Here is a 24,423-nt window from a genome sequence, read left to right as displayed (position 1 = left end):
GAGTAGTCCTCTGTTGAGGGCGGCTAATGACAAAAAGAACTATGATTTAGGGTTTTATTAATTAATTAATTAATTTTTATTAGTGAAACACCATGAGGTACAGTTGTAGACCTACAAACTTTCATGCTTGGGTTTCAGTTTTGCAATGATCGAGTACCCATCACTCCACCAGTGCCCGTTTTCCACCACCAATGACCTCAGTATCCCTCCCACCCGCCTGTCTCCCCCATCCCACCCCACCTCTGTGGCAGGGCATTCGATTTAGGGTTTGTTTTAGACTGAGGTTTGTGACCATCTTAGGGAACTTGAATACCTGAACGATGTTAAGTTTAAATCTCTTTATTCTTCCTTTCCTCGCCTCTGTTTTGTTATACATGCATGTTATAGGTTGTGCATTTAGATGATATGTATAGATGATGTCATATTATTTATTAGAATTTTTTTGCTAGTGATAATTAGTTTTTGAAGTCAAATTGGGCATTTAGAGCAATAAGTTCAAATGTAGGTATTCCTCTGCATCAGTTTAGAAATTACATGGGGTTCTGGTGGTAAGGGCAAATCTGCCATGCTTATTTTATAGATAAAACTAAATAATTAACCACTTATTATTTATTAATTAATCACTTTTCTGTTAGGCTTAGCATGCTCCTATAATGCTTCCCACAGTGGGTGAGACTTCTCCCCTGGGAGGCACTGAATTGATCCAGGGAGGCAGTTAGTAGCCTCCAGAGCAGTGGGGGTTGCCTTCTATTTGTTGGCTTAAAGAAAGATTTTTAGTAGGGTGCCGAGTGAATAAAGTGGGCAATAGGCTAAATATGTTTGGGGAAACTGTATCTAGATTCACTGGATTTTATGAGGTTTCTGACAGTGTACATGTACATTTCAGTGCATGCATTTTGACTTGTTTTGTATTCGAATTGATTTGGTGAGGTTCTAATGTTGCGCTGTTTTGAATTTGTTCTTTGTTGTACTTAATTCAATTTGGTGGATTTTTTTTCTTCCTGACTTGAACTTACTGGTTCCTTTTTTTCTTTCAGTCTTATGATGGTCTAACTGACAAATTAAACTATAAAGTATGTCTGTGATTACTTAATATACATACTATATTGTAAAATGACTATTGCCATCAAGTTAACACAAAAATCAGCTTTATATATTTTAAGAACACTTATGTTTTATTTTCCTAGAAAATTGTTATGCAAATGGAATTTTCAACTACCAAATCTAGTGCTCTTGTCATATGATTGTAAGATCATTGACATTATTCGTTTTCTTGCTGATAATGTGTACCTTTTACAAGGCTCTTTCTGTATCCTTTATGCCTGTTACTATCTTTTTTACTGTTTCTATGAGTTTAGTTTCTTTTTAGGTTCTTTTTAGGTTCTCAAATAGGATACTATTCGAATTTGTCTATTTTGGAGGACCACAACAATAGTGCTCAGTGATTACTCTGGGCTCTGCACTCAGAAATTACTTCTGATGGTGCTCTGGGGACCATATGGGATGTAGGGGATAAAACGTGGGTAAACCTCATGCATCAGAAGGACCCCACCTGCTGTATTATCACTGTATCATCCAACTCCTGAATTTGTATTTTCTTTGGTTTATTTGACATAGCAAATGAGCCTATAACACAGTAGAGTTGGGAAGGATGAGAGGAGAGGCTGTTAAAAATCTCAGGTCTGGGACAAATGGAGATGTTACTGGCACCCACTCAAGCAAGTCCTTGAACAACGGGAGGGGAGGACGGTGTTACCCCGGTCTACCTAAACTATCTTACCTAGGGGCAAATCCCATTTTTTGGTGTGTTTAAGTTGACAGAGGCATTGAGGGAAGTTAATAAGTACATAAGAATTCAATGGGACCATTAAGAACAAAGGTAGGGGTATTTTGCATAGCCAGGCAGCAGTCATCCTTAAAGTACAAAGTCATGATACTTTTCTGTTCTATTTTCCTCTTGAACATTAGGTGCTAAGTGTGTGATCTAAATTCTTCACTATTGAGGGATAAGCAGAGTGCTGGAGATTCCCTCTTGATGAAATGGATCTGTGTTGAAGGTGTTTCTGGAGTTTTTAACCTTTTCATGTCTATTTTCATATGGTTATTTTCCCATTTACCCAGAATGTAGCAGTCATTAAGCTACTTTTTAGATTTCACAGAAGAACTTTTTCTCTGAAGAGATGAGTATTTGGTGCTTCTGTGGAAGGAAGTTCAGGGGTCTCTTATGTTAGGAGCCATCTTCCTCTCTTAGTGGAATTTTATATAAGCAATCCATCTATTTCTAGTGTACTCACTTTAATTTTTCTTTTTTAAACATATAAATTATAATAATAAAGCTAGATACCAAGGAATGGGGCCTACTTTCCATGGAAAATAATTTCTTTCATAGTTAACATTTTTTATAATGCTTAAAACCCATATGAAGCTTCACTGTTCTCTCTGTAAATCCTTAACTTTTACTTTTGGGGAGTATACAAATGGATGTTACTGAATGAAGATGGGAAGATGGGTTGATTTCTGTAACAACCCTGTCGCGAGTCAGATTGAAGCCTTACTCGAGACTGTTCTGTGTTTCCTGCATTTCATAATGAAACCCTCATTATTTCTCCTTCAGGCATGGAGACTATCAGAAAGTCCTGAGGTCCTGGAGAAGGGCCAGAGTTGGAGCAGAGCATTGTCTTTTAAAGAAAAGCAGAGCCTTCTCTTGTCCCTGTGTTCTACCCATCATTACAGTACAACTTCGTTATGTGTCCTAGGGAAGAAAATATCCGGGGTCTTATTTAATTTCGTGCCACAAATAAAATTGGGTTCCTGTTTCCTAAAATTAAGCCCAGTCCTTTTGTGACATCGCCTCCATGATAAAAGCTTTTGCAGGGTCTCAGTCCCAAATTTACAGTAAACCTTTTAATAATACAATTTATTTGGAGAAGTTTCCTAATTAATCTTTTGGGTTGTTTTTGCTTGTTTGTTTGGAAAGAAATCTTTTCTCAGAGGTTGGCACATACTTTTGACTACTGGGAAAGCGGAATAACACAATTCTGTTCGGTTTCTCTTGGTGCTCAGATAACTTGAGTGCATCTCCCTTCCTGCGCAACCGCAGTGCTTTCCTCATGTTCGTTCCCAGGAGCTGACTGGGCTGCAAGCACTGAGCTAGTCACCATCAAAAGGAAGGCTGCCACTGAGTCAGGAGCCTAACGGAGCTACAGATGCCATCTCAGAGGAGTGGTGGCATAGCCCCTCCCCACAACCCCCTCTAGAATGGAGTATCTCATCCTCCAATCTAGGTGCTGGTAACACTTTCTGGTTTCAGAAACAAGGTTTATTTACTCGTATAAACATCAAATAAAGACTATCTGTCACATATATAACACTTAAAAACCAATAGGTAGAACAATTTGCAGATTCAAGATTTTTTTTTTGCCAAAATGTTACTATGAAAAACAAATTTGGGCTTTTCTACAGTTCTCCAGGTAAAATTAGTTGTTATATTTAAAGGTTACCTTCTAGACAGAAGTTCTTTTTAAAGAGATGAAACTCTTCACTGTGCTATTTATAAAAACATAACAAAACCTGTTACTCCAAGTTTTATTAGGATCTATTTGACATATTATGTTGCATTCATCTAAGGTGCACACAATGTTGACATTTATATATTATAAAACCATAGCATTAGCTAATACCTCACAATCACGGTCCTCCTGCTGTTCATCGATTTGCTCAAGTGGGCCCAGTAACGTCTCCATTGTGACACTTGTCACTGTGTTTGGCATATCAAATACCTCACGGGGAGCTTGCCAGGCTTTGCCGTGTGGGCGAGATACTCTCAGTAGCTTGCTGGGCTCTCCAAGAGGGGTGAAAGAATTGAACTTGGGTCGGCCATATTGTCTGCGTGCAAGGAAAACACCCTACCGCTGTGCTATCGCTCCAGCCTCATCAAATTCTCACCAGTTCTCTCTCTCTCTCTCTCTCTCTCTCTCTCAGATTTATGTGTATGTTAAGGGCATCAAAATAAGATAGAATGGATCAGAGACATTTTACACAACAGATAAAATCTGTAGGACAAACATTAAAATTTTGAATGAAAAAAATTGTTATATTGCCATATCAAGTTTGAAGAATTAAATGATCAAGTTTAAAGATTAAATTTTTCTTTTACTTTTGTAGTGGATACATAGGAGATATTTTTAGGGCAAGCCTGTTGAGTTTTACTTTGTCACTTTGTTTTTGTAGTAATGGGAATCAAATCCAGGTCCTCACACATGTGAAACTTGAGTTCTATGACAGTCACTTCTATAGCCCAAGTTAGCTGAGATTTTGCAACTTTTCTGCGGGTCTTCCTCGGGCATAAAGTTAAATGCAACTGATGTCTGATTGGTTGGAGAGCTGTGCCCTAAGGAGAAGCAGTTTTTTGTACTGGTACAATCCACAGAAAGTAGTTTAGAGAATTTATTGTTTTAATTATTTATTCCAAAGATCAGTTTTACAGTATGATCTTTAACTTGCAGGAAACACCATAGGCGCAATGGCAATTATGGTGGACTTAAACTTGAGTCCATAAATTAGAGAAGTGGTTCATTATTTGTAGAGTACATGTTGTAAGGGCAAGTGCAAGTGGTAACTGCCTGTAGAAAACAAGCACAGTGGAATGAATGACCACTTTATGGAAAAGTAGAAAAATTATCCTGGTTTAATGTCTAAGTAGTGGGATGTGATATAGCTACTAAGAAGGGTGTCCTGTATGGTGCTTTGCTTTACTAATAGGATCTTCATAAAATAATTGCTTTGGAAAGAGAATTTTTTTTTATGCTTCAAAATTAATTGGGGGGGGGGAGGAAGGAAAAGCAATGTAGAAGGCCATAAGAACTTTAGAAGAATAAGGACTACTCAGCAATTGTTAAAATGTGTCTTGATAGCTGTTCTCTTAAGGCATTTAAATTAGTTTTCTACTGTTTCTTATCAGTAGGAAAATCCATTTAGTAAGAACTAACAGTTCATTATGAAAGACTATCAGTGGAAAGTGTCATTTCTCTCCCTCTCTCTCTCTCTCTCTGTGTGTGTATGTGTGTGTGTGTGTGTGTGTGTGTGTGTGTGTGTGTGTGTGTGTGACATCTACATTTTGCTTTCAAGCTAGATCCAGAACCATCACAGGCAACAGCAGAAGGGACTGTATGGGCCAGCACTGTTTGACAGAGGAAAATATCTGTTTATCTGTCTTAGAATAGAGAAAAGAGATCTGAAACCAGTAAGAAACAATATTTATTTAATGCTTGAAATGGGGCTTGGCATGTGTTTTTATATTTAAATGCAATTTGTTGGTTGTCGAAATAGAAATTAAATCGAGCAGGATTCAGGAGCAAGACACCCTTCCCTTTACCCCTCCCCAGGTCTTCTTTAACAAGGGACTGACGTGTTGAATTGTATGACTTGCTCGCTGGCCTAAAGACTATGGGAAATGTCAGCCTTGTTTTTCTGCCCCAGAGCTTTGTACTAGACAGCAAGTTTGAAATTACATCAGCATGTCCGAGTGGTGGATAGAAAACCCACCAAGAACAGATTTATTACAAGCTGCAAGTTTACCATTAAAAAAAAACTGCCGATGAGTTTTGAGATCAATGAATATTGGGCATCAATTTATTCCATGGTTTTGTGCATTTTTTTTCTTGGCAATCTCAACCTTTTAAAGCATACTTAATTTACTTTCTATTCTGTTACTTCTGTGGTGGCTACTGGAAAAATATCTCCACACTTTGTTTATTTGACATTTTAAATTGGTTGCTTGTCCTTCAGTTGCTAAGGTAACCCACTGGATGAATATTAGTGGTGGAGAGAATGTCCCTTAAATTAGGTCGTATGGTAAAATGTTAAATTGTTTCATAGTTCTTCCCCACGTAAGTGCATACAAATGTGTATCATGTGACATTTTAAATCCTTGTTTAAAAATATCTTAAGATACTAAAAAATATTTTCACTGTCTTCCATCCCTTGTTTAACTTTAAATGATCTTTTTCGAGGGGGGGAGTTGGGGCTATACTTATGGTGCTTGGGGCTTATTCCTGACTCAGGGATCATTTCTGGTGGGGCTCAAGGGGTCATATGTGGTGCTGGACGGGGAGCAAACATGGGTCAACCCTGTGCAAGGCAAGTGACTTACCCACTATTCTGTCTCTCTGGACCCCTAGCTTATAATTTTTAATGAGTGGAGTTTTTGCAATGAAAACATTTAAACAGAAATGAACTCTTAAGAAAAAGAACATTCCCTCTCCCCTAAAATCATTAGGGATTATTTATTTTTTGTTTTGTTTTTGGGCCACACCTGGCAGTGTTCAGGGGCTGCTCCTGGCTCTGTGCTCAGGGATCACTCCTGATTGGCTTGGAGGACCATATGGGATGCCAGGGATAGAACCTGGGTCAGACATGTGCAAGGCAGATGTCCTACCCACTGTACTTTCACTCCTGCCTCTCATTAGGGCTTACTTTTTACACTTAAATAAACTCTTAGTTAGCACAGACTGTGTGAGCTACTATGTTTTCAAGAAGAAAACACAGCATAGTCTTTCCCTTTCAAAAGTCAGCCTTGAAGTTTCTTCTCATAACAAGAGCCCTTAGACTGGAATAGAGGGTTACACCATTGCAACATTGCTATCATATCTGGGGTGGGGGGAGAAGCTATATTCAGGTTCTTTCTCCCTCTCATAAGTTTTGAAGAAAAGAAGTGGAGGCTTTAATTTTCCAGTATTGCCCTAAATGTGCTTTCCCAAGGATTCAGGACAGTGGAGGTTTTGAAGGTTACTCCTGGCTCACCACTGCCATCCTTGCTTCTCTCCTCTGGGAACTCTCCAACACTGCAGGTTAAGTCTTTGCTTTGAGAGACCAGTCAGAATGTTTGATAGAACCGAGGGGCTAAAGCTGAAGATGAAAATGCTGCTAACTGGGGGCTGGAGCAATAGCACAGCGGGTAGAGCGTTTGCTTGCATGTGGCTGACCCAGGTTCGAATCCCAGCATCCCATGTGGTCCCCTGAGAACTGCCAGGAGTAATTCCTGAGCGCAGAGCAGGAGTAACCCCTGAGCATTGCTGGGTATGACCCAAAAAGCAAAAAAAAAAATGCTGGTAACTGAGGATTCTCAGATCACTTTTGCAGGAAAAAAGTGAAACCTCCAGCAGTATCATCAATTTTATAGGAGTTGAAAGTTGATGGCCTTCCTTTTACTACTTTATTAAAAAATTAGAAAACAGAGACTAAGAGACACTAGCAAATGGAATTGGTGAGATAGTAGAGAGGCAGGGAGCTTGCCTGGCACGCAACTGACCTGGCTTCAATCCCTGGCATCTCATATGGTCCCCTGAGCACTGCCAGGAGTGATCCCTGAGCACGGAGCCAGCAGTAAACTCTAACACACAGGGGTGCTCCCCCTCTAAAAAAAGTTTTGGTCTAGAAACATTAGCAAATGAACAAATGGTCTCTTGCACGAAGTGGGAAGGGATGATGGTATGACATGATTGCTGCTTTTGGCACCTAATGACCTCCTGCTGCCTGGGCTCCAGGCTCCAACCCATTTGTCATAATGGCACATCTGGTGTCTTACACTCATGCAGTTACATGGCCTCTTAAACAGCTAGTGCCCTTAATGTAGGCTTTTAAATATCACTTTAGGAAAATGATTTTCAAATGTACCATGTTTATATTTAATGACTGTTTAGAATATATATTTATATATACTAAATACAGATATTCTATATCATATACAATTATCATATCACACATATAATATATAAATACACAATATTTTTATATTATATAAGATATAATATATGTATATATAAATATTTAGTATATATAAATTTAGTACATATAAATATTTAGTATATATAAAATAATAAAACATACTAAATAAAATGGTATATAAAAATTTAAAATTTAGTGTATATATACTAAATATCTACTAAATAGTTACACTAGAATTGTATATATCTAATGTATCTATAGATACACAAGTGTGTATATATATAATATATATAATATGTATAATCAGACAAATATGCATGATTAGTGAATTCTCCCAGTATTAGTCCGGTAGTTCCTTTTTTTAAAAAAAATTTTATTAGTGAAACATCATGAGATACAGTTGTAGACTTACAAAGTTTTGTGCTTGGGTTTCAGTTATACAATGATCGAGTACCCATCCCTCCACCAGTGCCCATTCTCCACCAGTGATCCCAGTATCCCTCCCACCCCCCTCGATACCCCCCACCTCACCTCCATGGCAGGGCATTCCCTTTTTTCTCTCTCTCCTTTTGGGTGCTGTAGTTTGCAAAATAGCCTGGTATTTCTTGGGAGCCTTGTCCCATAGGCCATTTTCATCCCATCTCCTTGACAGCTCTGGGTAGTGGGCTGGGCAGATAGCATTTTCCTTTTACAGATTAAGCAGCTTGAAACTTGAGCATTAAGTGATTTGCCCAAAGGTACATCTTTGAAAGTGCCCAACTGTCATCTTTAATCCTTCAGTCAGTTCCCTTTGGCACTGTACAGTGTTGCATCTCAAGCCGTAATATCGTGTATCAATTCCCACACTGGCTGTCTTCGTAATGTCCCCAGATTCCTGGATTGTGTGAAGGTCAGTAATTAGATCACTCCCAACCCCTGCTGTATTTGGGAAAAAAAGCTCGAATCCTACCATTGAGCCACAGCCTAGGCCCCTTTTGGTGGTGCTCAGGAACTCCAGGGCTATATCCAGCAATCCTCAGGGAACCATGAGCTTCTGGGGATCGAACCAGGGTTAGACACATGCAAAGCCAGCATCTTCACCTCTGTATTATATTTCTAGTTTCCATCTTTAATGTTTGTTTGGTTTGGTTTGGTTTTTGGACCATGCCAGGCTCTGTGCTCCTGCAGCCTGGTGGGGCTGTTCAGCAGTCTTCTGTGGTGTCAGGGATGGGCCTGGGCTCAGCTATATGGTTCAGCAACTTAACCATCTTTGAGTTTTGTTTAAGACTTTCCTTGTTTCAGCTGAGTGAGTACAAGTTTCAAAGGTAAAATAAAATATTATTTTATTGCTTACATGAGATTCAAAATCAATCAAGTGCATCCCAGTTTTTTATATTGTAATGCAAATTTCTGGAATGATTTTTGGACCTCAGAAGTTACTACATGCTCCAACTGCCCCAGACACATTCCCTTTACCTTCTAGTAGTGTTTATGTTGACATTGCTAGTGACTGCCATTTTGATTTTCCTCTTAGTTTAGCTCCATATGTATCTCTATATGGCGTTATTTTTAGAACTTCATCTGAATTGAAGCACATTCTGTATGTTATTTTTGATATTCTCGTCTCAGAATAATATTTCTTCATTTCTTTTGTGGTGGCTGGGGCAATAGCACAGCAGGTAGGGCGTTGGCCTTGCATGAGGTCGACCCAGGTTTGATTCCTCCGTTCCTCTTGGAGAGCCTGGCAAGCTACTGAGAGTATCTCACCCGCATGACAGAGCCTGGCAAGCTTCCTGAGGCATATTTGATATGCCAAAAAACAGTAACAACAAGTCTCACAATAGAGACATTACTGGTGCCCGCTCAAGCAAATCGATGAACATCAGGATGACAGTGCTACAGTGCTTCTTTTGTGGTCTGCTATTCATTGTTATTGTTAGACTATTAGTGTGTTTATCCTGATCTGATTGCAATAATCTATTCTGCATTAAGATTACTTCTGTTATTGACCATTTTACATGTTGTATGTGACTCCTGCTGCATGTGACACAAGGACACACAAGTACAACAGGGTGTGTATAGTGTATAGTAGGAGAACTGCTCTGGTGGGTCTTCACAGTTATTAGATGGTACCATTGTGTTTGTCAAGTGACTGTACTGGTTCACATGTCCTCCAGCAGTGCTCGAATCCTTCGGGGCTTGACTATTTATTTTTCAATCCTCCAACCCAACTCTTCTGCTGGTTTGAAGGTGCAATTTGGACTTTCTGCTGCGATGCCAGTGGTTGGAATTTGGATTGAGCTGCACCTAAAATTTTTACTTTGGCAGCCACCAAAGTGTCTGGCCCAACCTACTTTCAGGGTGCAGAGACCTTGGAAAGTGCGGGATGTGCTGCCTTTCATGCACTTATGATCACCAGTGGACCAGGGCAGAACAAATGCTTGTGGAAATGTTGGCTATTTCACGGGGCAGCTCAATTTCCAGGTAGAGAAGCTGAGACATGGCAGAGTCTTGGGCATGGACTTTGAGCCTCTTTCGGAGGTAGAAGAGCCCCTTTGTGTATCGGGAGCACTGTTGATAGAAGACTCAGTCTGCTCAGGTTCTTTTTTATTGGGGTGATCTCATCCAGGATGTTGTAGGTCTCGCCTTTTAATGTTTGCCTTTAGAGCAATTATTTGTAATTCTGGTTTAGTTACATTAGTTCAAATGATCCTGGGCACCAACTAAACAGGAAGAGAAATATTTATCCACTAGAAAAAAAATTTTTTCACTTAGACTCTGCCACCTCTACCAAATTGTATGACCCTGTCTGCAGCTTGTTTTCTTTACTGCTGTTAAGAATCTGAAACTCTATAACAAGCAGAATTATTTATCTATGTCACCAATGTTTCCTGTTTCAGGCTGTTTGCCTGATTCTGTGCTGCGAACACTTAAAAGTGAAGGCTGTCTTGAAATTTTTTGGTTTTTTGTTTTCTTCAAACATCAGAAAGCCTGTGTTCCAGCTTGGCAGGAAGTGGCTAGAATCTGGGAGAAAGAGGGAAGGATTGTGTCAATAGTAAGTGATTCGGCCCCAGGTTTACCAGCCTCTCCTGTGAAACACGTGTGAGGATGGAGCCAGGCCGGGGCCAACAGAGGGCTAGTGCTAGGCTGGTTTGGGCTGTGCTCTGGGGTAGAAAATACCCTGGAACTGCACTTCCATGGTCCATCTGGTTAAATGCGGTGAACTCTGCTGTGGATGGAAGTTGAGAGCAGGGTCTGTAGGAAGTGCCCTCTGAGCCATTCACACCACATATGCCTTCGCCAGTGTTATTATTTTAAAGCAAGAATACCTCTCAGGGGCCTGAGAGAAAGAGTGCAGACAGTGAGGCACTTGCCTTGGCATATGGCTGTAGTGATGGCTGTGATCCTGGCTTGAACCCCTCGTACCACTTATGGTCCCCGGAGCATTGCTGGGGTCACTCATGAGCACAGAGTCAGGAGTAGTAACTGAGCACTGCTGGGTGTAGTACCCCCATACCTCCCTCAAAAAAAGTGCTTTTAACCAAAAAAAAGCATTTTGTTTGTTTGTTTAAAGAGAGAACACAAGTTGTATAGGGGTTCCCTTTTGGGTGTGATTTTCTTAGAAGGAAGCTGTCCTATGTAAACACTGGGAACTTTTTCAGCTGACTCGGGTTGGTGTCAGTGACTTAGAAGCTCTCACCAAGTGCAGCCTCGAGGTGTCAAGCACATTGGCAACATGTTTGTGTACCTGCGTGTCTTCTTATCTGATCACAATTTAAGAAGGAAAAAGAAATCCCATATTGGGAGTCTGTTGAATAGAAACCCAACTCTTGAATAAAGTGAGACTAAGAGTTGAAGACTTAAAGATAAAATAATAAGGGGGCCAGATAGTTCAGTGGTAGAGCACTCTCCTTGCATGTGGCAGATCCCTGTTGCATCCCTGGCCTCCCGTTTGATCTCCTGAGCCCCATCAGAAGTGATACTTGAGTACAGAGCCAGGACTAAATCCTGAGTACAGCTGAGCATGGCCTGCAAACAAACAAACAAAAAAAACCAAAACAAGAAGATGAGATAACCAATATGGCTCATTTTTGGCAGGATCCCGAGGTTTCTTAAGCAGTGCTCTGGAGATTCAGGAGTTATTCCTGGTCATTGTGAGCCAGGCCAGATGTTTCTGTGCTGGTACCCAGCCATGCAGTAGTGGGGACCCATGTAGTACTGGAGTTTCAATCCAGTTCTTTGCACAGACCTCTCATATTCCCTGCCCCTGAGACATGGCTCTTGTCCCAGCAGGAGTCTGTTGAAGATATCCAGTATATTACACAGATGTCTGGCAGGGGAACAGTCTTGCCTGTTTGGGATGTTTTGGCATTTCAGATGGTACTTCACTGGAGGGTCTGTGCTATGTCACAGATGAGTGATGGATGAGGGCTCATTTGCATATTTGAAATAGAAGGTCTCACTGACTCATCCTAGGGACCTCAGAGTCTCATGTTTTCTGGATTTGGGAAACAAACCTATTTTTGTGGCAGCTTCTCCTCAACGGGGATTAGCTCTGAGAACATGGAGTGGAAGTGGTGGTTCCTTCACCATCTTGGATCTTGAGCTTCCAGTGCCTGCCCTACCTGTGTCACAGCGCCCCCTTCAGTTGAAAGTGGATACTGTGTGTCTCCAAAGGATGATCTCTTTCCCAGCGCTGGTTTTCCCTGGGATGGGTTTACTCCATACAGTGCGTAGAGCCAGCGAATTCCTTGACTCTTTCACATCTATAATAATGATGCATTTGGATTAGAGGAAGGAAAGAAATCAAGGTGGGAAGTAAGAAGAGCAGACAGGAAGTAATGGGGTGCAGGGGTCCGGGGTCTTGGGTACATAAGTGATTTAGAGGAGTGGCATAGTTATATACTGTCAGAAACCATCCCGAGGTGAATAGGGGAGGGTTATTCTTAATCCATCATCAGGGACACCATGGAGGATTAAGAAAATAAAACAGAAATATGAGACAGAAGTGTGGGTGGGGATGGCAGTAACGGCCTCATGGACTGAGAACCCCAACTGACTTTCACGTTTAATATCTATTGCCTTGAACCAGAACTTGTTAGAAGAATAAGAACAACATTCTTTGGATAATTGCCTAGCTATTCTATCTTGGCTAAACTTTTATACGTCTGAGGGCCTCAGTAATCAGACAAACATCTTTATAATGGGCTTATCTCAAGGGATGTTTCCTGCAGGAGGAAGAGCAGAGACAGAGCAACCACAGGACCTGTAGGCGCCATGGCTTTCCTCTCAGTGCCTGCTCTGCTTTCCCCGATATCAGGTTCCTGTTTTCTGCACATCCTGCCTTTCTACTCCTCCTATCTACCTTAATCCTTAGTTCCCAACAATATAGCCAAGCAGCAGAATAATTAACAGTAAAGGCAGGAGATCCAAGCCACAACAAAAGGACTTTAAAATGCGCTGTAGAAGAGGCAGGCAGTGGGGCGGGGGTGGGTGGGAGAGAACTTTGGGACATTTGGTGGAGGGGAGTTGACACTGGTGGTGGGATTGGTGCTGGAACATTGTGTGCCCAAAACTCAAAATCACTTTGCAAATCATGGTGTCTTATTAAAAGAATAAAAATTTTTAAAAAGAAGGAAAAACTTATATAAAACCCAACAGCACAAGGGATTCTCAGGTTTATATCCACTATTGCTGGGGGAAGTGTGTGGTGAGGAGGCCATCAGGTGCCTCGGATGAACTCGACCAGGTGTTTTACCACCTGAACTCTCTTCCAGGCTCCAGGTTCTCCCTGATTCTTCTGTCCAGATGCATGGTCACTGGTCAACTATAAGAGGCCAAATGTGTAAATAGAGAAACTAATATCATGTTTTTTTTTCTCTCCAGTTTCTCTACACAGAGAGTCTCTTCTCCACCTAGCAGTGAGATGGGGCCTGGCCAAGCTTTCCCAGTTCCTATTGTGTCTGCCTGGGGGGGTGCAGGCCTTGGATCTACCCAATGAAGAGGGCGATACGCCATTAGACCTAGCTGTCCATGGCGGACACTCTCAGCTGTTCGAAGACATCACAAAGTGAGTTTGACAGCTTTCCCTTAATCTCTTCCATAAAGCCTTCCAAGCGTTATGGAAAAATATAACCAAAACACAAGCTAATGTAGGTTTTTGCTTTACCATTAGCTCTCATATGATTAAAAAAAATTGGAAAGGTACATTAAAATTTACAAGGTACTATGGATATTCAATCATTGTATAACTGAAACCCAAGCACAAAAATTTGTAAATCTACAACTGTACCTAATGGAGTTTCACTAATAAAAATATAAAATAAATAAGTAAATAAATAAATGTTTGGATCAATTTGCTAGTAAAAATAGAATAGAATGAAGGTCTGTATAATTAAAATAAAGGAGTGAAGGAAAAAAATTACAAGGTACTATGTAAATACTAAATATAAGTATTTTGTTTCTGGGTATGTCTTTAATTACCTTTCTAAAATTTTATTCATGGAATTGGATGTAATTAATCATTGTTATGTGGTGCATAGGTAGATATTGGACTACAAGCTAAACTTCCTGTTATTTTTTTCCTTATTTGGGCAAATAACCAGTGACCAACTCCTTACATAGGGGCTTGTCTTTTTGTGTGGAAACACAGCTCTACTTTCCTAAGTTTTATTTTATTTTAATTAATTAATTTATATGTTTATTTATTTTTGCTTTTTGGGTCACACCCGGAGATGCACAGGGGTCACTCCTGGCTCTGCGCTCAGGAATTACTCCTGGCAGTGCTCAGGGGACCATATGGGATGCTGACAATCGAACCCGGGTCAGCTGCGTGCAAGGCAAACGCCCTACCCGCTGTGCTATCGCTCCAGTCCCATAATTTCCTAAGTTTTAAAGGAGGCAGCACTACTTTCTTTAACACCCATATGAAATCAGGAACCAGGAGGCTGGCATTTTCTTTGATAATTTTGTGTCCTTAGTTGTCTCCAAACCCAGAAGATGTTATTATTTTTTTTTTAAAGTTCTGTAGCACTGTAGCACTGTCCTCCCATTGTTAATTGATTTGCTCCAGCAGGCACCAGTAACATCTCACAACAAACTGTGAGACTCGTGGTTACTGCTTTTGGCATATTGAATACAACAAGTTCAATGCTTGGTAAATCCATTGGTGGATAAAAGCTAAATCCTCACTGTCTGACAGAGCTTCTAGTTTCTTCACCTTAAGCACAGGCTCAGTGACTTGTCACCGGCACGCACTGTTTTCTGGAAGATTCTGGAGTGCCTGCCAATCGTTAGTGTTTAGAGTTTGGAGAGAGGCTCCTAAGTTGAGAGTACTTATTGTGTCCATCACTTCTATTGTAACCATATTGCCTAAATTATAATAGTAAAAGCCAGAGAGTACAAATGCTTTTTGTGGATATCTTTTTGCTGTTCCTTATGATGAAGATAAGATTTACTTAATGAAGTGTACCCTCTCTTTGGCAAAGTACATACTGCAACAAAACAAGGTTCTGGTGAAAGAGGGATGAAGCTGAGAACTGATTAGCAAAGTGAGGCGTCTGGGGGAAGCCTGTGGGGCTGAGGTGGCTGCTTCTGGCAGCATTAATGTCTCCCGTCTCCCTCCTGGGGACTTGCTCTTGCTGGTGTCACCCTGTGAGTCACCCAGCTTGATGTGACCTGACATGAAGCTCACATACAGCTCATAAAGTGAGTAATTGCTCTTAGCCAAGACAACCGAAAAATAAGTTCCATTCAAGAATTTGGCTTGAGACTCTTGTTTCTCTGTTTGCAAGGGTACTAAAAAATAGAATATGACCAAATTCACATGTGTTTGGGAGCCAGAGTGACAGTCGAGCAGGTAGGATGCTTGCCCTGCATGCCGCTGACCTGGGTTTGATCCCCAATGCTCCATATGATCCCCAGTGCACCGCCAGGAGTAATTCCTGATGCAAAGCCAGGAGGAGGCCCTGACCATCACTGGGTGTGGCTCAAAACCAAAAACAACAAAAAATTCACATGTGTTTTAATTCACACGAGGCAATGATTTGCAGCACTGAGCCAGCGTGTTGTGTATATCTCACTTGTTTGTAACATCCAAACCTCGCCATGCTCCCTGGAGAGCAGGTCTGTTTTCCACTGTGACCACATCATAAACCAGAGACTGCCAGCTAATTGGTTCTCCTGCAAGCGGCCCCATTAAAGCCAAAGTTTTTTTTTTTAATCGAAAGAGAACAGAATATCAAGGTAAAGGACTGTGTTTAAGAATCAGTATTGGTTCATTAGTGATAGAAATCTTTGAAGTTAATGGTGTGTGTGAATGGCTTTTGATTCTTCAACTTCTCCAGGAAGGAAAAGGAAGAAGACTTAATTAGGATGCTAGGATGCAGTTACATGATCTTAGGTGTAAGGTAGCCTTTGAGGACTATTTTGCCTGCTTGTTTGTAGGGTTGATCAGAGGACCGGCAAGCCGGGGCTGGGGTATGGAGACTCAGGAGCTGTGAGAAGGTTTTGATTTCTGGTTTGTATGGTTCAGTTTCCAGGGTCAGTGCTCCCCTGGCTTCTCCCGAGTGCAGCTCCGCGAAGATGTCTTCCTGCAATACGTCCACTCGTCAGAAACACTCACCCTCACGCTGAACCACACATCTGAGCACCTGTTGGAGGCAGACATCAAACTCTTCAGGAAATACTTCTGGGATAGAGCCTTTCTCACCAAGGTTGGTGCTCAGCTATGCCAGGGATGCAATAACTCACTCCTCTAGAGCACAGACAGCAAATTGTTATTTTGGAAACAGTGAGGATTTTAGGGAGGGGGTTGGCACTCCCACACCTCCCCCCCAATGCAATCTCGGGGGACATAGACTTGGAAACTGTTATGTTAGCAGCATGAAGATGCTCAAAAATTGTCTTGACAGTAAACATAAGAATTTGCGTAATCTTGTTTACTTCTTATGAGCTAATCCTACCAGTGTTGGGGGTTTTGATAGTCTGATGCTGGATATATTCTATGAATTCATTGCTTCTATTATAATATTTTTGGTTTCGTTTTCGGGCCATTCCCAGTTGTGTTCAGAACTTTCTTCAGGTTCTGCACTCAGGGATCACTCTGATGGGCTCGGAGGACCATATGGGATGCCAAGAATTAAACCTGGGTTGGCTGTGTGCAAGGCAAGAGCCCTAGAGTATTATCACTCTAGCCCCTGCTTCTATTACAATTTTTATGTAAATCACATGAACTGGGGGGTTATTTTATATGTATGACATCTATTTCTGTGCTTTCCATATGGTTTGGGTGTAGTTACATGTTGGTACCAGCATATGGAATGTTCCAGAATGGGGACTTGCCATTGAAAGCAGGTCTCCCCCCAGCCCAAACCCCAACCATAGTCCAAAGGCATACTAGCATGGCAGCTCCTTCTGAAGATTTTAAGTATTTCATCTTCAGTGTTGTTAGTTTTCTTTTTTTGTAGAATCTGAAAGACTAGAAAACCTATTTTAAATAAAGTATAGTTTTGCAAAAAAACATTAAGGTTCTTTTGGGTTTCCTCCTGGGCAACTATGCTCAGGGGTATGAGGAATTCCCTTTCCAGACGTCTTGATCTCTCAGCAAATCCATTTTAAGGTCCTGCCTTGTGACTGTACAGGCTTGACAGAGTAAGCTCTCCTTCTCCCAATGTGGTCAGAGCTCATGGCGTTGTCTTTTGTAAAATTCTTGCTCTGTGTTATTAAAGTAAGTAGAGCTAAAGTGTTCTGTCTGAAATAACTGTAGGGGACTCAGATCATAAAGGTCTTAATTTAAACAAATCGGACAGAGCAGAGTCTTCTGAGACTTAACTGCCTCTAGTAGTCTTTGGTTTTCAAGGACGTTCAGGGTTGAGTTTTCTGCACAATGGTATTTCCCTTTTGTGCTTCAGGAGACTTGTTCTTTCTATATTCTAATGCCTCCAGCCATCCCTGTGTTTTGCGCTCAGGCCTCCATGGGTGCATTTCCTGCCACGGAGACTTGGCCTGGCCTGGCAGCCCTTGCCAGCAGGCTCCACCTCCTGCTCCCGCAGTAAAGCCCAGAGACGCGTGTGTCCTGAGAAGCGCTCCTGTATGCCAAGGCTGGGCAGCATGTGCCTGGTGCCAGAGTCCCTCCCCAGTCCCCCGGGAAGGAGTGGGTATCTCCTGTGCCACCACAAAATGATTGACTACTCACTCCATTAGCAAACCCTTTGGCTCCCTAGGTGGGGTTGTTTGTGGTTTCTCTGCAGTATTTGAAATGAAACTGACAACCTTGTGGGAGATTCCAGATGAGTCTATTTAGATGTCTCCATAATTGATCACAGTGGGCTGCACAATAACAGAGTCAAAATGAGGGTGTGCCCCTGCTTCATGGGAGTTTTCATGTCGTGAAAAGCACTCACTAAAGAAATCAGTTCAAATGGAATGCCCTGTGTTTCCTGTTCTAGCCCATCTCTTACTTCTTTCTACCCTCATGGCTAAGCAGGGAGACCAGGGGGGAGAAAAGGACCTAATTTCCTTAGGCCATCCAAGGGCATCAAGCCGAGTTGCCAGCAGTTGTAATATTCTCAAATTATACATTTTCTGTGGTGCTTCTTGATGGGCTAGAGAATTATTTTCAAAATGAGCAGGATGTGATTCTCAAAGATTGTCTACGGTAAGACTTTATAGTTTGGAGTAACAAAGAGTGGGATTTATGAATACAGTAAAATTGAAGTCCATGAAAGGTTCTATTTATCAGAACTGGAGTTATAGTACAGTTTGTAGGACACTTGACTTGCATGTGGTGACCTGAGTTCTAGTCCCGGCATCACACTGAGTGATCCCCCAAGACTGCCAAGAATGGTTCTGGAGCACAGAGCCATTAGTAAGCCACAAAGACTGCTGGGTGTGACTCACTCCTGCCCAATCATAAAGAACAAAAGGTTATATTTATTTTGCAGCTTAGGCCATTTGTTTTCAAACACAGCTCTGCATTTCAGTGTTACACATATAGAAAGCTCGAGAACAGCTGCTGTAGAACCTGTGTTTCTCAACATTTTCCCCAATATGGCCCCTTCTGACATTGTTTTGTACCTGTGCCTGCCTTGTCCTACTAGTTGACCTCCTAGTCTTATCCTGTGACCTGTATTTTAGTTTATGTGAGTTTTCACCTGTGGTTCCTCTTGGAATATTCTGGGGTCCCCATAGTTGAGAAATGCTGCTCTGGGCTATGACCGAGGGACTAAGTTATTCTCAGAAAATCACAGTCCACCCTCAGTCTTATAGAAGCATCTTTTTATCTCACTTTGCTCTGTTATTCACATACTTTAGAACAAAATCTTGCTGCAGAAATCCAAGTTTGCTATGCCCTATGCAAGTGTTGTTTAAGGACTCCCAATCAGAACCAATCTTGTTGGGTTACAAAGATTTTGTGCTATTCCACAAGGTCACATCTGCACTGGGGGACCCATAGTTTGCAATGAATGCTGTCCTTTTGAAAAGGACAAGTTGGCGCCAAGCACCCCAATTTGAAGGAGATGTTAGGAAACTAAAGGTGAAATCTTAGCTTGATCTTCTGATGTGGATCAAGCCCAGGGCCTTTTACAGTTCTCTACCGTTAAGCTACATGCCTGACCCCTGAAATTGATCTTTTCATCTTTCAGTTATTTCCTTATCACAAAGCCTTTTCTGTCAATTCCTGTGCTGCTAGCTTGTTTCTAGAGCTAGACTAAATGAATAAATGACTCTGAAATGACTCATTAAAATAATTATTAAATTTTGTTGGACCCTATGAATAAAGGGGAAAAAAAAACCCAAAGTCTTTTCTTATTTCAAGTTTTATTTTAGAATCAGAAACCAGCATCATCTGAGCCCCTTTTCACAGTGGCTTGCTCATTGAGCTCATCAAAGGATGAAGATATGAGAGTTTGGGGTTAAGGTTCACCCCAAATGAACATGTGAGGTTTTTATCTTTAGCCTTAAACCTGCAGTGTGCTCCCCTCTTCATCTCCACCCTCTCCCATGACCGTCTCCTCAGCACCATCCCCATCTGTTCCACTCAGTCTCTTCCCTCCATGGACCACAGAAGCAAGAATGCTGAGGCTGGGGGCTGGGCTGGTGGCATGTATGTAGGTCAGGGGAGTTAACAGCCCCTGACTGCAGAGAATCAGGCGCGACTTGCCTTGACCCTTTGTGCCTGGGGAAATTTGTGTATATTTTCTTGTTCTCTTTGCTCTGGCCTCAGGATGTTGTTCTGGAGGAGTCCAGAGCCAGGCCTGGAGACACTGAGCTACATCCCAAGGCGGGTGGGCGGGGCTCAGGGGTCTGTGCCTGTTGGTAGGGCTGCCTGCCTGCCCAAGAATTTGTTTTGGAACATATGCCCGCAAGTCTTGGGCTTTTTGACCCTTTGGCACATCCACACATAATTCTGTGTTTCTGCACTTTTTCACTGTCTGTGGGAACATTCATTGGAAAGGAAAATACCGACAGCTCCAAGAGAGCAGGGCCCAGCCTCGGCCAGCGACAGCCACAGCAGCGCCCAGGCACTTAGCTGCAGCCCACTTATCCTGGGTTTGCTCCCGGCTCCTTCCCGTCACCCCAATGTGCCCTGAGGTCCCTGTGTCCTAGGGTGTGGGTGGGGGCTGATTTAGGTGGGCATATGCATAATGCATGAAACAATGATCTTTCTTTCCAGGTCCAATGTCTTCTGTTCTGTTTTTTTAGCGGTTCATGCATTATCTTCCAGAAAATGTTCTGGAAGCCATAACCTAGGCCAGCAGTGGAGAGTTAGCAGCAGAGATTCCATGAGTTTTGCCTCAGGCCTCCAGGATCCTACAAACTTCCTGAGGGGCTGCCTGTGTGTGCCCCCAGACACTTTCTGCACCCCTTTCTTTCATTCTCTGGCTCTCCAGGCCATGCTCTGGTTTGTCTCCAGTTCGTGTTGGTTATTTCCATCTGTCACTTGCACCTTTGGAGCATCCAGTGATTTCAGTGATTTTTTATCTTCTTCCTTTCTCAGGCTCTTGGAGAACAAGAAGCCAGACCTGAGAAACGATCAGCCATGCCTTCCAGTGCTGCAGAAACCGAAGAAGGTACCCATTTTCCTCCTCCATGTGGGGTGAATGCAGAACGGGTTGGTGATGAGCTGGTTGAGATGGGTGGAGGAGCAGAGCAATTTTGGTTTGTTCAGCCGGTCCTTCATCCATTGCTTTTTCTTGAGCTTTTCCCCATTTGAAGACTTCTATGCTGTACTGTGTTAGGGAGTCTTCCAGGGGCTGGCAAAGGTTTTCTCTGTCATCAGGAGAATTCCCTAGGTGTAGAGAGAGGGGTGGCATTGGGGGAAGATTAGGTGCTTTTCAGGGTATAGATTACCCCTAATTCCAGTGACCCATCATATCACCATACTGATAGGCTCAGTGATGGAATGCATGCATCCACTGGTGGTGGTAGTCTACCACAGAGATCTATTTCTCTTTCTTGGGGCCGGGGGAGCACCCAAGCAGTGCTCAGGGGTCCTGGGAACCATTTTTGGCAATTCTCGGTCAATTGGATCGGCAGTTCAATGATGTAGTGCTGCCTCAGCACTGTGGTTCCAGGGATTCCACTGCCACCCCAACTGGGCAGTGCTCATGGGCTTCCCAGGCTGCACCTGGCAGCATCCAGGGATGCTCTAGAGCCGTGTGGTGCTGGGGATCGAACCCAGGCCAGGTGCACACAACGCATGTGCCCTAATGCCAGCACTATTTCCCTGGCCCCAGGCAGTCTATTTCTATAGCAAATTGTCATTGGTTTGTTCCATGTCATAATATGAGAGATTGTATTGATGCCACACTTGTATTTAGCCCAAGAATATTTTACTGTATAACTCCAGTATGAAGTTTAACTGCGTAGGAATCTCTAATTTAATTCAGGTTCCTCCCACCTGCTGCCGTTTTTGAGTTTGGGGGCTTACCTGGTGGTGCTTAGGGGTTACTCCTGGCTCTCCACTTGGGAGTGACTCCTATGTCAGAGATTGAACCCAAGTTGGCTACATGAAAGGCAAATGCCCTACCCATTGTCCTATTGCACTGGCCCTGGTTCTTTTCCCCATTTTCATGTACAAATCAGTCTCATCTGTTAGCACTTCCTAGGAAAAATATGAGTTTTTATTGAGGGTGAATATTATGGAACTTCTTGTCAAAAGTGGGTTATTTTTGTCCCCTACATAGTAGTTATAAGTATCTGGTATGTCTTTTAGTATAGCCTGGGCAAAACTTTTCATGTTATCTTTTTTTATCAGTTATTTTCTTTTATATTTTAGTGCATATAATAATTTATATTTGAAAATATACATGAGGATTGGGTTATACTTGGTGGGTAGGGTTCTATTATCTATTTAATTTAAGGATAACAAAGGGAGAATTATAAAGTATCTGTTACTATAAAAAGATAAGACCTGATCAGATCCCTTCTCAGCCTTTTGGTTAAGATCAAGTGTAGTATCTGTTCTTATCAGTTTAATATCTGATATGTCCTCTATTAAAGGACAATATATTCATAATATTGTTTAAAAGACATAGATCAAACACTGTTGAAATTTACATGGAGTAATATCACCCTCTCCCCCAAACACATACATATATAAAAATAGCCAATGCAATCCTAGGAAAAAAGAAGATGCGAAACCTCTCTTTCTCTAATTTCAAACTATACTATAAGACTGTAATAATCAAAACATTGTGGTGCTGGAATAAGAATACATTCTTGCACAAATGGAATATAATTGAAAATCCAGAAAGATTCTTTGATATGGACAGTTACGCTTTGATAATGGATCAAAATGCATGAAATGGAGCAAGAAGAGCCTCTTCAATAAATGCTATTGGTAAAACAGGTCATTTGCAAAAAAAAAAAAAAGAATTGGCAAGAAGAGCCTCTTCAACAAATTAAAACTGGGAAAACTGGTCATTTGCAAAAAATAAAAATAAAAAGAATTCATATCCCATTCTTGCACCATGCACAAAAGTCAAATCAAAATGGATTAAAGATCTCAATATCAGACTTGAATCCACAGGTTATACTGAAGAAAAATGGATAGAATAGTTAATGACATAGAATCTAAAGGCATCTTCAATGATTCAGTGCCACTGAGCAAATGGAAACAAAGATAAACAAATAGGACTACGTCAATCTAAGAAACTTTTGAACTGAAAAGGATATGTTGACCAGAATAAAAAGACCCACATGCTGGGGAGACTTTTTGCCCACCACTCATTGGATAAAGATAGATAAAGCACTTGTGAACATTACAAGAAATACCAATTAACCCAATCAAAAAATGAGGTGAAGAGATAAATAGAAACTTTCTCAAAGAAGACATAATGATGGCTAAAAGGTATAAGAAAGAATGTTCTGCATCACTGATCATCAGGAAAATGCAAATCAAAATAACAATGAGATATTACCTCACACCAGAGAGATTAGCACACATCACAAAGAACAAAAACTACCGTTATTGTAATGAATGTGGGGGAAAAAGGATCCTCATTTACCGTTGGTAGGAATGTTCACTGGTTCAAAGTTTTTGGAAAACATTATGTTTACTTCTCACTAAGAATTGATTTTCCATCAGACCCACCTACACTACACTGTCCTCCTGTTGTTCACCGATTTTGTTCAAGCAGGCCCAGTAATGTCTCCATTGTGAGACTTCTTGTTACTGTGTTTGGCCTATTGAATAATCTCGGTAGCTTGCCAGGCTCTCCGAGAGGGGGGTAGGAATCGAACCTGGCTCGGCCGGGCTGGCTGCGTGCAAGGCGAACGCCCTACCACTGTGCTATTCGTCAGACCCAAAATTTCATTTATTGCCGTTTATCCCAATGGCCCCAAAACTATGTTTAGAAAAGACATTTGCACTCCTATGTTCATTGCAGCACTATTTACAATAGCTAAAATCTGGAAACAACCCAAGTGTTGGAGAACAGATGATTAGATAAAGAAGCTATGGTACGTATACTCAGTGGAATACCACTCAGCTATAGTATGAGATGAAATCATGCAATTTGCTGCTACATGGATCGATCTGAAGAGTATTGTGCCGAGTTTAATTAATCAGAATAGGGGAAGACACAGAATGGTATCTCCCATATGCAGGCTATAAAGAAATATAGGCGGGGGAATAACAAATTCCCAGAGGCAAGAAAAATTGAGAACTGGTCTTCAGTGTGTAGCTGACCATGGAGGACAGGAAAGGATGGGGAGGGAGTACTGGGGATGGTGGTGGTGGGAAGCAGGCACTAGTCCCCCCATTATGGTGGAGGGTTTGGTGCTAGAATATTTGATGCTTGAAACCCTGCATTACCAGTTTTGTAAGTCATGGCACCTAAAACAATACAGTTTTTGGATAGGACTAGAACCCCCACACTGGATGCTGGGATTAGGGAATAAAACCACCACTGCTGCTGCACCAGGTTAATAGTGGTTTCTGCTCTCTCTCTCTCTCTCTCTCTCTCTTGCTTTTTGGGTCACACCTAGCAATGTTCAGGGGTTACTCCTGGCTCTGCACTCAGGAATTACTCATGGTGGTGCTTGGGGGACCATATGGGATGCCAGGGATTGAACCCTGGTTGGCCATATGCAAGACAAACGCCCTACCTGCCGTACTATCACTCCAGCTCCGGGTTGTGCTTTTAAGTAGCAGCAAAGAGTAGTTCCTTTGTAGGCATTTGTTGGCTAGTGGAATCCTAAATTCCTTGCTTC

General features: G+C 41.8%; 1 protein-coding gene and 1 pseudogene across 1 annotated transcript in view; both read left to right on the top strand.

Annotated features, from left to right (window-relative positions):
- The window catches only part of ARHGEF28 (Rho guanine nucleotide exchange factor 28), a 364,650-nt gene that overhangs the window by 149,448 nt on the left and 190,779 nt on the right, over positions 1-24,423 (top strand). Inside the window, exons 5-7 of the mRNA XM_056112429.1 lie at positions 13,591-13,774; positions 16,238-16,418; positions 20,705-20,777. Of these exons, the coding sequence (XP_055968404.1) occupies positions 13,591-13,774; positions 16,238-16,418; positions 20,705-20,777 (438 nt within the window). The remainder of the gene's footprint in view (positions 1-13,590; positions 13,775-16,237; positions 16,419-20,704; positions 20,778-24,423) is intronic.
- On the top strand, positions 22,129-22,254 carry LOC130021892 (uncharacterized; annotated as a pseudogene).

This window comes from Sorex fumeus, unplaced genomic scaffold (genome assembly GCF_029834395.1).
Source record: "Sorex fumeus unplaced genomic scaffold, SorFum_2.1 ptg000018l, whole genome shotgun sequence".
Taxonomy (NCBI): domain Eukaryota; kingdom Metazoa; phylum Chordata; class Mammalia; order Eulipotyphla; family Soricidae; genus Sorex; species Sorex fumeus.
Note: the sequence above shows the minus strand (reverse complement) of the source record. Positions and strands in the feature narration are given on the sequence as shown.